The following is a 15,798-nucleotide window of genomic DNA, read 5'->3' as shown; positions in this document are numbered from 1 at the left end:
GCAATGGTGTTGTGACATCACTGGCGGTAGGATCGAAGGCAAGGGGCCCTGTGGCCAGACTTTTGTCTCCTTACACTCACTTGAAGACTGTGGGACACTGCTGATCCCCGTTTCTTCCTGCCAGACGCCCCTACCACCCCTGCCCCGTGCACACCACCGAGGAGAACCACAGATTTATGAACGTGGACGGACACACTCCGAAGGGAGGTGCACGGAGGCGGCACGAAACGCACAGTTCACTGAACTGGATGGCGGGGCCTGGGCTCCACGGCTGCGACGGGAAGTGGGGCGGAGGGTGTGCACCCCGCAAACAGGCACTGCGAGACCCTGTGTCTAAGAGCGTCCATGAATACCCCTTCTCCTCCGGCCTTCGCTTCACCTCCTCTTTCCCTCCACCCGTTCCTTTCCTTTCCTCTCTCCTTCTCCCTCCGTGTTTTCCTGCCGTTCTCTCACACTTCTCCCCTCCCCACTTCCTCCTCCATTTCATTCCTCTTCCCTTCTCCCAATGTCCCCTCCTCCCCGTATTTTCTCTCCTCCTCACCTCCTTTCCCCTCTTTTCCTCTCCTGAGCTCTCCTCTTCCCACCTCCTCTCTCCCCTCAGCCCTTCACCTCCAATCGCCCCCTTCCCCACCTGTCCTCCCTCTCCCCCTTCTCCTGTCCTGCCCGTCCCCACCAGCCTTTTTACACCTCCACTCGCCTACCCCACCTTCTTTTTCCCACTCCTCTCTTTCGCCCCGCCCCTCCTTGCCCATCGGGCCCCACCCCCAGCCGCAGGCCCCGCCCCGCAGGAGGTCACGGGGTCGACAGACGCGCGGCGGCCGTAGCGGCCCCGCCAGTCACGTGGTCACGTGACGCGCTCCAACATGGCGGCGCCGTGGGGCCGCGGCGTAGCTTCCTGACGGGGCGGCGCGGACGGACGCGGCCGGTGCTGGCCGGGACGCCGGGCCCGCAGCCTCTCTCGCCCGCTTGCTCGCGCCGCCCGCCCGCGGGGCTGCCAGCCCCCGCCGGGCCGGGGCCATGCAGGAGAGCCAGACCAAGAGCATGTTCGTGTCCCGGGCCCTGGAGAAGATCCTAGCCGACAAGGAGGTGAAGCGGCCCCAGCACTCCCAGCTGCGCAGGGCCTGCCAGGTGGCGCTCGGTGGGTGAGCCGCTCCGGCCCGGCCCCGCGCCGGCCTCCCCACGCCGGCCGTTACCCCGCCCGGCCTCCTGGCCTCCACCTCCCCCGACCTCGAATCCCACCTTCCTGGCCCTCTTATGATACCCGGGGGAAGCAGATGCCCTGGCAGCTCGGGACTGGCCCAAGGTCACCTAGCAAGTTAGTGACAAGCTGGACTAGCTCTCCAGCTTCCCAGCCCAGGGCTCTTGCCACGACTCCTTGCCGTCCTGTTTCCTGGTTCCTCCCCCTCACCACCCTCAGAAGCAGAAGCCCTTGCCCCAAGTTTTTTCTTTACTTGCTATCTTCTAGTTAGGGTTCCCCACGTGAGCAGAGCAGGTGGGAAGAGCTGCTCAACTGGTTTAGGGAAACCCCTGAGGCTTGCTTTCGAAGTCCCGGATTGGAGAATGTTTTTCTTTTCATTTGGGGCTCTCCCATAATTCCGTCATATTCTACACTTCCTAGATAGGTGCAAGAGATCTCCTTATTGCGGGCAGTTCACTAAAATAGAGGGTCTGTGAGGGCAAAGAGACTTGTCTGTTTTATTCACTGCTGGATCCCCTGCACCTGTAGTAGTGCCTGGCACGTGGTAGGTGTTGATTGAATGGACCCACAGATTGCGGAAAGAGGATAACTCTAACTCATAGCTAGTTAAACCCTTGGTAGTTGATTACAACATCAACATGCTGTCTTTTAGTTTTGATCATTGAAATATTTATCAAATGCCCACTGTCTGCTAGGCTCTGTGATGGGCACTGAGGGTACAGTAGGGGACAAGACAGACAAGGTATTTACTCTTGTGGCGATTATACTCTAAAAGGAGAAGCAACAACAAAAAAATAATGAGACGTTTTTGAATACTGATAAATACTTCTGTGAAAGTCAAACAGCAAGATGTGATAAAGAGGGCCTGATGACTGCTTTTGATAGGTTGTCAAGAAAGTAATTCTTTCTGAGGAGGTGACATTTGAGCTGAGTCCTGAAAGGCAAGAAGTACCCATCATGTGGAGTTTCTGGAGAAGAGAGAGTTCAGCGCAGTTAGGATCAATACATTTGCCCAGGGCTAGCTTCAAGCTAATTCACCCCCCCTTCCCATGCCTTTGTTTTGGAATCTGTAAAAAGACTTGTTTTTTCCTAACAAATTGACTGAGTAAATGGAAAATTTGATTTTTCTGTCAGAGAGTTGCCATAACTTTTCTCACTACATTTGGTATGAGGTATAGTGCTGGAATTCTTTTCTAGAGGCCTAGGGATGAGCTTGTGAACTCTGCATTTCTTGGGGGGAAGGTCCATGGCTTTCATCTGGTTCTCAGAAGGGTCTGAGGCTCCCTCAAGGGTCAAGAACTATTAATGGAGAGGTGGTTGTTGCTTAGATGTTAGTCCTGTGAAATCCAGGATCAATTGGAGGAATTTACTAAGATTTGGATTTGTAAAGCTTTTCTGTTCAGAAAATCAAGGCTAACTGTTGGATATTGTTTTATCAGGAATGCAGGATAAGCACTACAAAGCAGTTTGTTACACAAAAACCCAATACTTATAACTCCATTTTCAAATCTGCCTGGATTCTCGCCTCTCCATATTACTTTAAGAGTATTGTTGCAGAAATTTAAAAATAGTAATCTAACAGAGATGTTTTCATTCCTCCTTCAGAAGACCTGACATAAGATTTTCATCAAACTGTATATCCCATTGTTGGAACCTACTTATAAAATTGTCTTATGGGTCATAAAGGGTCAAAACAGTGAGAGCTTGTTAGATACTTTTGCATCATATCTTTGTTCAGAGGTTCAGGTTTTTCCAACCCAAACTGTGGAATGCATGTTCAGTGTTTTAGTAGTGAATTGTAAGAAAGAACTGATAAATGGGGCATCTGGTTGGTTAAGTGGCTGCCTTCAGCTCAGGTCCTGGGATTGAGCCCTGTGTCAGGATCCCTGCTCAGCGCGGGAGTCTGCTTCTCCCTCTCCCTCTGACTGCCTCTCCCTGCTCATGCTACTGTCTCTCAAATAAATAAATAAATAAATAAAATCTTAAACAAACAAAGAGCTGATAAAAAGTAATTTGGCTATAGGTTAAATGAGTAACCAAAAGACAGGGTATGTTATCATTGCCATCAAATTGGCTAATAGGAACTATTTAGCTAATGCACAGCGTTAGCTAAACTGGCCGTCTTTTTTAAGAGAGTAATTGTGTCATTGCTGTTAAATAGAAATGGCTATTATTTATAAGCAATAGAAAACCTACACCAAAGTACACAGTGATAGTTCATTCTGCATCCCTTGTGCCCAGAATAGCTGGAACAAGCTTAAGTATGAGCTTGTGTCTAAGAAGTGTTGCAGTGTGGCTGGCGTTTTAGAGATTACCACGTGTAGATTGTCGTGCATTTTGATAAGAGGAACCGTAAATGACCACTCAAAGTTGAAATGCTTAGATGATAGAGAGCACTTAGAGGAAGCAGCTGTGATACTGTGGGACAGGATCAGGGATACAGGGACTGCATCGTAAGTACAGAGGTTAGGACTGTGTTCTCTGGACTCGAGACTGCCTGAGTTCAAATCATTTTGCCTTCCACTTCTTATCTTTGTGGTCTTGGATAGGTATTAATACCTTCCTCATTGACTTATTATAAAGGTGAAGTTAGTTGACATTTCTAAGGAACTTGGCATGTAGTCAGTTGTTGCTCTGTAAAGCCTTGCTGTTGTTTTTTATTATTAGTTTAAGCTGCGACACGTCACAGAAACTGAGCGCTCCGGCTTGATGTTCTTCACCTGCATGGGTTCCTCAGTTAGGAATGACTTACTGCTCTATGTGGTTTGTAGATGCAATAAATAAGAATGTAATTACACGACTAGGAGGCTCTGTTTATTGGAACGTTAACTTGCTAAGTTCAATGAAAACAGGGCTTGTCCCTTGTAAAAACAGTGGTGATTGGGATGGACAGGTTTGGAGTAATCTCAGTGGTTTATCTGCACTAAATGCCAAATGCGCAGATACAGAATGCCCAGTTAGGAGACTGTGTCCTTCCAACCTTTATCTGGAGATATCAAAATAACCTGTAAAAGGATTCATCACCCAGCGATATTGTTGCTCTTTACCTTGTTAACGAAGCTTTGATATATATTAATAATCTTGAACCTTTTGGCCCTCCATCGGGGCACAGAAAACTTGTGAAAAGCACTAAAACCTCCCTTTCATAACTGTCTTCAGGGCTGTTTTCTCTCATGATCCCTCTTTAAATGATGGTACTGTTCTTAAACTCTATGGAGTTTGGAGACTTGACAAGATAATCTAAAGGTTTTTAAGTTGAGTATGGAAAAATCTGTCCGGAAATCTGGAAAGCGTTAGAACTGAATTGTTCTAATGGTATTCTTTTCATGTATATTTGATAAGAGATGCAATATCATACTTAATAACTTAATCGGCACGGATTGCTAAGCAAGGGCTGAGTGTTCTATAATGAGTAGGTGTCATTCTTAGTCATTATCAAGAAAATATAAAGATGGTAAACATAATTTATGTTTTCATATGAAACAGGGTGATTTAAAAAAAAATAGATTTTCTTCAAGCAGTTTTAGGTTCACAGCAGAGTTGCACAGAAGGTACAGAGAATTCCCATGTGCCCCTGCCCCCACACATGCACAGACTGTCCCATTCCTGGCATCCCTTACCAGAGTGGAACACTTATTACCATGATGAAGCTACCCTGACACATCATTTATTAACCAATTGAGTCAGTTTTTAAAATCACATGTTATATAATAACTATTGCTCTCTACCATGTACTAAGCTTTTCTATGTTCCAGGCACAATGCCATGTGCTTTACATGCAGTTTAGTTCTTACTATTATTATCCTCATTGAGGCCCAGAGAAGCTGGCCAGCATTACTCAGCCAGTAAGCCACGGATCCAGGACGGAACCCTGGCGGTCCGGCTCCAGAGCCAGATCTTAAGACCTTAACCATTTACTGTCATGCTGCACTGCTTCTCCAAATGAAAGTGTATACAGCATACTCGACGGAGTCTTTAAACAGTTGCACTGCAGGAAGGTTTTGAAGTTTCATTAAGTAAAACGTTTGATAAGAAGTGAGACCGTATTTTCTGTAGTTGAATTTTGGGGTGTATTTGAAGACTCTAGTCAAGAAGATGACAGCTTTTGTTCCTGCATCTTTTTGCTGCATATGTCTTTTGTTTACTTTAACTTAGGGACTAATGGAAAGAAATAAATGAAGGTAAAAAGCTTATGTCCTCCCCCCCCCCCAAAAAAAATAAAATAAATAAATAAATAAAAAGCTTAAGTCCCATAAGCTTCATTTCAGTTATGAAGTGTTCTGATTTAGGACAACTCTCTTCATCCGCAATAAACTGCCTTTGATTAATTCTAAAACCGGAAACTGCCCCGGTTTCCTGTGATGTTGTATTGGTGTCTGTCTTTGGGTGCCACAGGCAAAGGGGGACCAAGGCTCAGAGGACATCTTGCCCACATCTGCACAGCCAGGTGGGAAAGAGCTCTGACACATGCTCTGTTCTGAGATAGAAATCGTAAAATCCAGTTTTAGTTTGCTTCTCTGTCTCCTACATGGGATTCAGAGGCATGGGGGTCCTCGGTGATGCCAGCTGGAGCTCTTGAGGTGATGCAGTGAAGGTACAAACCAGCATGGAGTGGTTGAAGCCTGCGTGGGAGGTGGGGAAACAGAGCACAGACAGCTGTTTCCCAGAGTTTGGCCATGGTGTGAAGGGGAGGCTGGTGATGTGGATCCTAGGAGGTTTTTTCCCTCCTTCTTTTAAAGTAGAAAAAACTTGAACTAGTTTAAATGTCACTAGGAAGGAGCCAGTTGAGAGAGTACATTCATAAGTCTTAGTTGTATATTAATGTGCAAAAAAATTTTAACATTTATATATCCATATGATAAAAAGTAAATCACTTTGTCCTCCGTTTGATGATGATTTTTTTTCTTTAATGTGTTCAAAATAATTATTCTCACCATTAGGAAGAACCTAAGTGCAAAATTTGAAAAATATTTTAAAAAATCCCTAAATTGGGGTGCCTGGGTTGCTCAATTGGTTGAGTGACTGCCTTCTTTCGGCTCAGGTCATGATCCCGGACTTCTAGGATCGAGTCCCGCATCGGGCTCCAGCTCCTTGGGGAGTCTGCTTCTCCCTCTGACCTTCTCCTCTCTCATGCTCTCTCTCACTCATTCTCTCTCAAATAAATAAATAAAATCTTCAAAAAAATAAAAATCCCTAAATTTTCATGGCAAGTAAAGTAAGCCTTCTGTTGAAATACAGAATAGCCTTTAATTTTAGCAAATTCTGGCATCTTGGTTAGACATTTTGTTTACACATGCTCCAGATTAAGGTTTTGAGAAATACCAGGGCTCAGGACCTTGACAGATTCGTTTTTGTTGGAAAGCTTTATGACGATTCTTTAGGAGGGGGTCTTCTGCCTAGAAGCAGCATCTATCTAAAAGTTGGATTTTGATCACTGAAAAGTATTTATTTATTGGTTTGGCAGAAAATTCACTGAGAGCTGAATTGGAAACTTTGCTTCTTGGTTAGTCCTGTGATCCTGGGATGGCAAGTTAGCTTCTTTGAGCCCCGGTTTCCTGAAATGATAAAAGTGGTAATACCGATGTCCCAGGATTATGGTGAAGGGTGCAGTCAAGTCACTGATACCCGGAGCCTGACAGCTGACCTGCTAAAATCCAGAGGCACTGGCTTTACCATAGTTAGAGGAGCAGGACCTGAATGCTTGCTTCTCTCTGCCTCCTGTATAAGTTGGTTTATGGACATTTTTGCTAGTCTCTGACATTTCGACACCGGTGAAGCAAGCAGTTGAATGAATTTAGAGCTCTGTCCTGTACTTGTAAATCTCAGGGGAGACTCTAAGCAGTGCTGGGGAAAACAGTAAGACCATTCTTTATGGAAAAGAGCGGACTTGTGAAAACGTGTACTTAATCAGCAAGTACATGGAGTCTCCTGTATAAATAGCTCAGAACTGTATTTAGTTCTCACCAATTTCACCAGGCTTCAGGGGCCTGCCAGGAAAATACTTGACTGTCTTTCCAGCAAGGTTATCTTAGAAAACCTTGACTCCTTCCTAGAGTCTTCCTATAAGAAGCTTCTTTCAGTTTACTGTCTTGGTTGTAAATAGCCATTTAGCTTTTTTATTAGGTATTTTATTAAGTTTTATAGATTTGTGGGGAGAACGGCCTTCTTGTGCTGTTAAATTCTTAAATTTTTCCTTGGTCCCAGGGAGCGGTCAGTGCATATTTGTTATTTATATGGTCCTTTTGTTTGTTGACTAAACAAAGGTGACTTTCACTGAGAAGATATTTATTTGGGTGTCACATTTGGTGTCATGCTATAAGGGAAACAAACAAGGACCCTGTTCTCATGCAGTTTGCACTTAATGGGGAAGAAGCGTATTATTCAAATGATCACATCCTCTGGAGCATACTAACAACCTAAAAAGTCCTGTGAAGGAGAGAAACCTGAGCCTACAGGGGACTGAACAAAAGAGTAGGGAAATTTCTTTGAGGAAGTCTTGAGATCTGAATGATAAATAAGAATTAAACAGTTTGGGGTGAGAGGCATTTTGGCAGCATGTGGGAACAGCATGTACAAAGGCCCTGTGGCAGGGAGGCGTGTAACTGTTAAGGAAACTAAAATGTCAATTGACAGTTATCTCAGAATAGAAAAGAGTGATTAAAAAAACAGCACTGGGGGACACCTGGGTGGCTCAGTTGGTTGGGCGGCTGCCTTAGGCTCAGGTCATGATCCCAGCGTCCTGGGATCGAGTCCCACATTGGGCTCCTTACTCAGCAGGGAGCCTGCTTCTCCCTCTGCCTCTGCCTGCCACTCTCTCTGCCTGTGCTCACTCTCTCTGACAAATAAATAAATAAATAAACAAGCAACAACAAAGGGGGGCTTGGGTGGCTCAGTGGGTTGGGCCTCTGCCTCCGCCTCAGGTCATGATCTCAGGGTCCTGGGATGGAGTCCGCATGGGGCTCTCTGCCTCCTTGTGAGTTCTCTCTCTCTCTCTCTGTCAAATAAATTTTTAAAAATTGTTGTGTTTTTTTTTTTTTAAAAAAAAACAACAACAAATGATGAGAGAAACTGAAAGAGGCCACTGTGTGATTGGAGCATGGTAAATGAGAGGGGAGAGTGTTGGAGAATAAGGTCGGAGGGGTAGCCAGGGCCCACCCCACCATGCAGGACCTCAAGGTTGTCTTGGTGAGGCGTTTCGTTTTCAGATCAAAAGCAGCAAGACAGCACTGAAGAGTTCTGAACAGGGGAGAAGGTGACAGGATAGCCAGGTTTGTATTTTGGAAAGATCACTTGGGCCACTGTGTTGAGAATATTTTAGAGAGAGACCAGAGGGATGGCCCAGGGGCAGCATGTGGGAACAGCATGAGAGGTGAGAGATGTTAGTGTCTGGACTTGAGTGGTGATGACAGAAGCCAGACAGTGAATGCATTCCCCACCCGTCGGAAGATGAAACTGGCAAAACCTGTTGATGGGCTGGATAAGAACATTAGATAAGGAAGAGGATTGGTACTCACCAGCTAGATGGATGGTGGGGCTGTTCTGTAAGGTGGGAGTGTGGGGAGACCATCTGGGGAAAGGTGGGGCAGGAGGTTGATCTGAGTTGGGACTTGATGTGTTGAGGCGCCCCTGCCTTTGAGCATCCGGTCGGACAGGTGGCGTCATCAATGGCTGGAGGTACGACTGTTGTTTACGAGGCAGGCCTGGGCTGGAAGTCATGATTTGGGAATGAAGAGAGCCTCGGTGGGAACTGAGGATCAGGTGGCCTAGGGAGAGAGTGGGCAGAGAAGGAGAGGCAGAGGAGGTCTGCCGGGGCCGCAGGAGCCACTGCCTGCCTGGCCGGGCAGAGGAGGCGGAGTCTACAAGGGCAGTAGGAAGGACTTGGGGCAAGAAACAGAGGCCCCGGGCAAATGTGTGGGTATGGTGGCAGAAGTAGAGAACATTTCAAGGCGGGAGAGGCCACTAAGGTCAAATGCCGCAGGGAGGTCAGATTAGATGGAGAGTAGCAAAATGCCAATCCGATTGAGAGACATGGGGGTCATTTGTGACCTTAACTTGAGCTGCTTTGGGGGTGTGGTGAAGGTGAAAACCAGACCGGAGTGGGCTGAGGCCTGTTTGGGGGGTGAGGGACTAGGCAGTGAGTGTGGACTGCTCTTTGCTCAAGTTTGGCTCTAGTGGAAAGGGGACGAAGAGAGTGGATCTTGGAAAGTTTTTTTTATCTTAGTTTTTCTTTCTTTAGAGGCTGAAACTTGGGAAGGGAGCCAGTTAAGTGAGAGGTTAAATAATGCAGGAAAGAGAAAGGACAGTTCATTCATTCAACAAATATTGAGTATCTACTCTCTGCCTGGGAATTCCTGGGTGATGGAAATTCTGCCGTGAACAGAACAGACAAAAGTCTCTGTTGTCATAGTCTCTGTTGTCCTGGGGAAGACAGATAACAAATGAACAAATAATATGTCAAGGGCAGTAAATACTGTGAAGAGAGATTGGAAAAATAAACCAGAGTGAAGTGAAAAAGTAAAGCGTGTGAGGAGATACAGAATTCTGGGGGCCCGGTAGAGATGGCAGTTTTAGGTGGTGAGGGAAGGTGACGTTTGAACAGTGAACTGAAGGAAGAAAGGGAGGAAGGGACCATGCGGCTCTCTGGGGGGAGGGAGGGCATTCCAGGCAGCAGGAATAGGGGTTGCAAAGTCCCTGAAACTGGAACATGCAACAAGCGGGCTGGGGGGCAGGGTGGTGGAAGGTGAGATCAGAGGGATGGCCGGGGGCCAGATCTTACAGACGCTTGGAGCCCAAGGTCAAGATTTTGGATTTTACTCAGTGTGAGATGGGAAGCCAGTGGGAAGTTTTGAGGAAAGGAGCAGGTGTAATCTGATTTATATTTTACGGGTTATGGATCATCTGTTTTGAGCAGATGTGATCTCATTTACATTTGAAGTAAGTCCGTCTGGCTGCTGTGTGAAGAAAGAGGTGGGGTGGGAGGTAGGTGAGAGCTGGAGTAGCGCGGATGGTCGGTAGTGCTGGTGGCCCGGCACGGAGAAAAGTGCTCCCATTCTAGATGGAACGGAGAGCATGAAGTTCCCAAGAGGCAGGGATGGAGACTGCAGAAGTGGAGGGATTGGACCCTGTCTTCTGGCAGGAGAGAGTGGGGGCTGGTACAGAACGGGGTCAGTTTGTAGGTTCTCTAGTGGTAAGTTGAGGAGGTCTCCTTGTGGCCGCTTCTAATCTGTACATGAAATAGGAGATCACCCCATGGGTTGAGTAAAGAAGAGGGGGGATGGTTAGGAGGGGAGGTGGGGGATTTGAGGAGAGCAGAGAAACATGCAGTCGTCTGTGGAAGGTAGAGGAGATGGGCTCACCGGGCATGATTTAGGGTTCTGTTTGTGGTTGGTGATTATGGCTCTCTAGCCCTACCAACTTGCCCTTTTGTCAGAGGTCTGGTTGTTAGGTGGAGACAGGTCAAAAGGAGATGGTAGTATAATCTAAGTTTGGGATTTGGCCAGAAATTAAAGGTCAAAGTCATGGCTATTGATTGCCTGTCATTCTGATAATGGTCATGCCAATGGAACCCACCCTGGAAACTGAAGACTGGGGAAAGCTGACGTGTTGGACTCGTCAAGATCTGACAGGCCAAAGAAAGGCCTTGCTGAGGTCAGTTGAGTAGGACATCTGGAAGGAAAGGAGATTGACAGTATGGAACAGGAAGGAGCTGGAAGTGCCACAGTTACACATAGGGACCAGGTTCCAAGTGTGACCAGCCACGCCAGCCTGGCTTGGAGCAGGGGAGGAGGATGTTGGCAGGGAAGTTGAAGGAATTGAGGGCAGCGTTGGTTTGTATAGGAGGCAGGTATGTAGCAGGTTGGATGTGTGGCGGAGAGTTGAAGGTTTGCAGGGACTTTGGGCAACAGGATCGGTGATGAGATGTTGAGGTTGGTGAAGGTGGCTGTTGGACTCAGCTTGGGTGTGGAGCAGAGGTCAGTGCCAAGTCACAGTGAATGGGGGTCTGACACTAGGGTTCATAGGTAGCAGCGATGCCCAGAAAGTACTTCCTAGGAAGATAGTGCTGCTTTTCAGTGGAAGCTGCCCCACCCGACTCAGGTCTCCCTGCTTTCCAGCCTGCTCATTTATGACTGCTGATTGCCCAGCTGGCTATTGGGAGAGCAGTGCCCATTAAAATGTGAAGTGATAAACCAGAGCAGGCGTGCCCTACCATATGCTCCCCTTCCTTCACCCATCCTCCTGCTCTGTCTCCTCACTGAGGGGTTCTGGAGTATTGCTCTGGAGCAGACAGCCTGGGTGTGAATCCTGACTCCGCAGTAGCACTTGGTGGCTATGATGGTGGTCAGGTGACTTCACGTGTGTGTGCCTGGGGTCCTCAGCCATATTACAGTTACAGTACAAGAGTGCTCTGGCCTTCCTGGGTTGTGGTGAGGATTGAGTGGGCACATGCCCTTCATTTGCTTTTTCTCCTTGGCTCTGCTTGGTTCTGTCTATGGCACTAGAGATTTTGCACTATTTCTGGCTCCTTTTTTAAGAAAAGAGCAAGAGACCTCATTTGTTGGCCACCTGCTATAGGTCAGGTGCCAACAATGGTGAGTTCATGCCGGTGACCTTCCAGAACAGATTATTTTGGAGCTCAGAGGCCAGCACAGACTCTAGTGAAAGCCTCCTTGCTTCAGATACAGTGAACATCTCAACTCTGACAGAGTAACCATGGCTGGAAGGAAACCTTACTTTGGAGTTTGAGCAGCAGCTTCCTTTTGGCGTGTCACAAGGTGACATGATCTTAATCAGGGAGCATGGCCTTGATACTATGGATGTAGATTTCTGCAGGCTTGGCTGTCAGCCTCCTTGGCCCTTCCCACAGCCTGGGGGCCTCCGCTAGAGGAAGCCGCAGCTACTTCCTTAGTGGATTCTTGTCCCAAGGAACCATGCCACAGAGCTCTCTTTAACAGACCCCATGTGTCACAGCCCTGGTGGTCCACGAGCAAAACACTCGATATCAATCATCCGGGTGTTTCTCACCCATTTTCTTATGCGTGTAGTGAGAAGACATTGGAAGGTTGGCCTGAAGGTTAGAAATTGCCAACTCTAGTGAGTCTATCTAGTTCAGTGTTCACTTCCTAGCTTGGTCTAAAACAGGAGTTCTCCAAGAAAAGGAAATTTGTAATTACCAAACTGTGTTGCTGGGATAACTAATGCCATATCCAAACCACTGGTTCTCCACGGACTATGAAAAGGCTGCCCTTTTGGAGATATCTAAATACATCGCATACATTGCAGACTTATTTCAGTGGCACTTTGAGAATATGTTGAGCCCAGTGTGCAGGAGTACATCTGATGGAGGGGGTGGGGAGGCTTCTCTCTGTATCTGGATGGAGTGTTCTCTTGTTTCCAGGGCACAGAACCTTGTTCCCCTGGAAATGAGACCAAATCTTTGAGGTTGTGATTTGTGAATAATGACACTTCATTTCTATAACCTTTACTGGGTAGTTGTTATAACCTCCGTGGTAAAAAATTTTTAATTAATTCATAAAAATTACATATGCTTTAGCACAACAGTATGAGTGCAGTCAGTATACTGAGCTGTACATTTAAAAAATGGTTAAGATGGTAGATTTTTAGGTGTTACCTAATTAAAATTTAAAATTTTAAATAAAGGGGCACCTGGGTGGCTTATGGGTTAAAGCCTCTGCCTTTGGCTCAGGTCATGATCCCAGGGTCCTGAGATCGAGCCCCGTATCAGGCTCTCTGCTCAGTGGGGAGCCTGCTTCCCTTCCTCTCTCTCTCTCCCTCCCTGCCTCTCTGCCTACTTGTGATCTCTGTCTGTCAAATAAATAAAATCTTTTTAAACATTTTTTAATTAAATTAAATTTAAAAAAAATTTTTTTAAGTTAAAAAACCCTTGTCTATAAAAATAACAAAGTATATATGCTTATCATGGAAAATGTGAAAAAAGAAAAAATAGTCATTTTCTTAACACAGATTTTGTTCTGTTTGTTGCCAATCTTCTGTACATATTTTTACACAGTTGAAATGTTATTCCATGACCATAATAGTGTGGTAGCTATCATTAACATATATTTTACAGAATGGGGAAATAGTTAGAACATTGGACTATGGGGCCAAAATGCCTGGATTCAAATTCTGGTTTCTTAGTTCCTGATATATCACACGAGGCAAGTCACCTGACCTTTCTGTGCTATAGCTTCTCATCTAAATCAGTGATTCTCAGCTGGGGCAGTTTTGCCCCAGGAGACTATCAGCCATGTCTAGAGACATTTTTGGTTTCCCAGACTGCAGGAGGTTGCTCCTGGCACCCGGTTTGGTAGAAGACAGGGATGTTGCTGAACATTCTACAGAGCACAGGACTGCCCTATGGGTCACCTGTTCCCTGGGGTCGCCATGTCAGTAGTGTCTCGGTTGAGAGGTCCTGCTCATTTTAAGATGGAGGTAAATACCACCCACCTCATAGGATTGTTTGGAGAGTTAAGTAAATAAAAGTATGTAAAGTACTTAGAGCAATACCTAACACAGAGTAACCTCTATGTCCATGTTAGCTATTATTACTGTCACTTTTTATTATTTCATATCAGCATTTCATTCTTTAAAAGCTCATAAACATTCTTTTTAATATTTTCTAAGTATCTTTCAGTAAAGTTTTCTTTCATATAAATGTTACATGCTCCTAACATGGCTTTCTTTCTTCCCCATCAGATGAAATTAAAGCAGAAATAGAAAAGCAGAGGTAAGTAAGCTCTTCTCCTTGCTGAAATATGGTATAAAGGGAGTAGTTAGTGGCTGTGGGGACCCCTTTCTGTGCATGTTCTCTCATATTTCATAGCTCCTAGGTTGCACACACTCTCCTAGCACAGTGCCAGCACAGGGCAGGACTCTGGATGTGTTTGAACAGATGCTAGGTTAGTAGGTTACCAACCCAATAACTGTACATTTTCAGGAAAGGATAAAGTAGATCAAGTTCATGCTGCTGTAGCTTTTCTTGACAGGCGAGGCAAAACCCTTGGCCTGTATGTCCTGCTTCCTTGGGCAGGAAGACAGCTTGCCCTGGAAGTGGCTGCTCCTCGTCTTCATAGTTAAAAAGCCAGTTGGTCGTGTTTCAGAACATGGCTGATGTCAGCATTCAGTCCAGGATGCTGTCGACATAGCTCGCTAATCAGAGACCTTGCTTTTGCCTGACACTTTGGGCATTTGTCCTAACACATGTGTTTCCGTTTTTAATGGTCTCACCCTGCAGACGCAGTTTAGGGGCACTGGGAAGTGGGATGGGAAGTTAGAGGTATAGGAAAAGCATATTTTTTGTGTTTTTTTTTCACTTCCCCTCTCTGGCCCTCTTCTGCTTTTTCCCTAGGCTTGGCGCTGCCGCACCACCAAAGGCGAACTTCATTGAAGCTGACAAGTATTTCCTTCCGTTTGAGCTAGCTTGCCAGTCCAAGTCCCCACGGGTGGTCAGCACGTCCCTCGACTGCTTGCAGGTACCGTGTTGAAACTTGGTGGTGTAAAGAGGGTTTTCTCCAAGCCACTGGCAGTCCTTGCAGAGGATTGTGCCTCCAGGCTGATGGAGGAGGGAGCGTGTTCTTTTTGGAAGTTTCATGAGGGAGGGAAGGGTAAGGGGTCCGACCTCCTCAGCCAGAACAAGAATGTGTTCCCCTGGAAGTACTTTGTTGTACTCTCTTATGTATGTTTTTCTAACTGAAACCTTTAGAATTAGTTGGAAATGGGGGTACACGTGGGCATGTGCAATATTTCTATGCCACCTCTTTCTTGATGGTACTAAAGTTCAGAATATCAAATAGAGAAATAGATATAATCACTATTCATCATTTGTGGTAATATTCTCTAAAGACCTTGTCAATGTGGAATAAGCATGTACTGAACCATTGTTCCCACAGGAAATACAGGATAAGGTGCCTGTGAGCCTCTGGCGTCAGCATGTTCATCAGCTGATCAATATATAAAGCAATACATAACTTTGTTCTTTGTGTGTTTCTGTTTAAAGACTCCTTCTTTACTATATCTTATTGATTCACTAATGTTACACCTACAGTCAGCAGCAGTGTTACACGTGCCTGAACAAAGCTCGCCTAACGTGTAATTTCTCTGTAAAGGCACATCATTGCCTTCTTGCTCTTAGGGACAGTACACAGCACTTCAGCATGGTGCTTAGGGACCATTTTATTTTTTTTTATTTATTTATTTTTTTTTTAAAGATTTTATTTATTTGACAGAGAGAGATCACAGCAGACAGAGAGGCAGGCAGAGAGAGAGAGAGAGAGAGAGAGAAGCAGGCTTCCTGCTGAGCAGAGAGCCTGACGCGGGACTCGATCCCAGGACCCTGAGATCATGACCTGAGCTGAAGGCAGCGGCTTAATCCACTGAGCCACCCAGGCGCCCCGGTTAGGGACCATTTTAAATGGCAAAAAAAAAATCACCAAACAATGAAATGGACAAAAAAGCAAAGAATTAAAAAAAAAAAAAAAGTGGCAAGGAAATAGGCTACAGAAAAGATACTGCTCCCAGTAGAAGAGCTGAAACCAGAAGATAGAGTGTCTCATTGTTTGACCTCGGCTGAGAATGTGTGCATC

At 46.0% G+C, this 15,798-nt stretch overlaps 1 protein-coding gene across 1 annotated transcript in view; it reads left to right on the top strand.

Moving 5' to 3' along the window:
• Positions 1-1,017: 1,017 nt before the first annotated feature.
• Positions 1,018-15,798, top strand: part of ARFGEF2 (ADP ribosylation factor guanine nucleotide exchange factor 2) — a 99,084-nt gene continuing 84,303 nt past the window's right edge. The window contains exons 1-3 of the mRNA XM_032350408.1: positions 1,018-1,138; positions 13,913-13,943; positions 14,565-14,688. Coding sequence (XP_032206299.1) covers positions 1,018-1,138; positions 13,913-13,943; positions 14,565-14,688 — 276 coding nt within the window. The remainder of the gene's footprint in view (positions 1,139-13,912; positions 13,944-14,564; positions 14,689-15,798) is intronic.

Source organism: Mustela erminea, chromosome 7 (genome assembly GCF_009829155.1).
Source record: "Mustela erminea isolate mMusErm1 chromosome 7, mMusErm1.Pri, whole genome shotgun sequence".
Classification (NCBI taxonomy): domain Eukaryota; kingdom Metazoa; phylum Chordata; class Mammalia; order Carnivora; family Mustelidae; genus Mustela; species Mustela erminea.
Note: the sequence above shows the minus strand (reverse complement) of the source record. Positions and strands in the feature narration are given on the sequence as shown.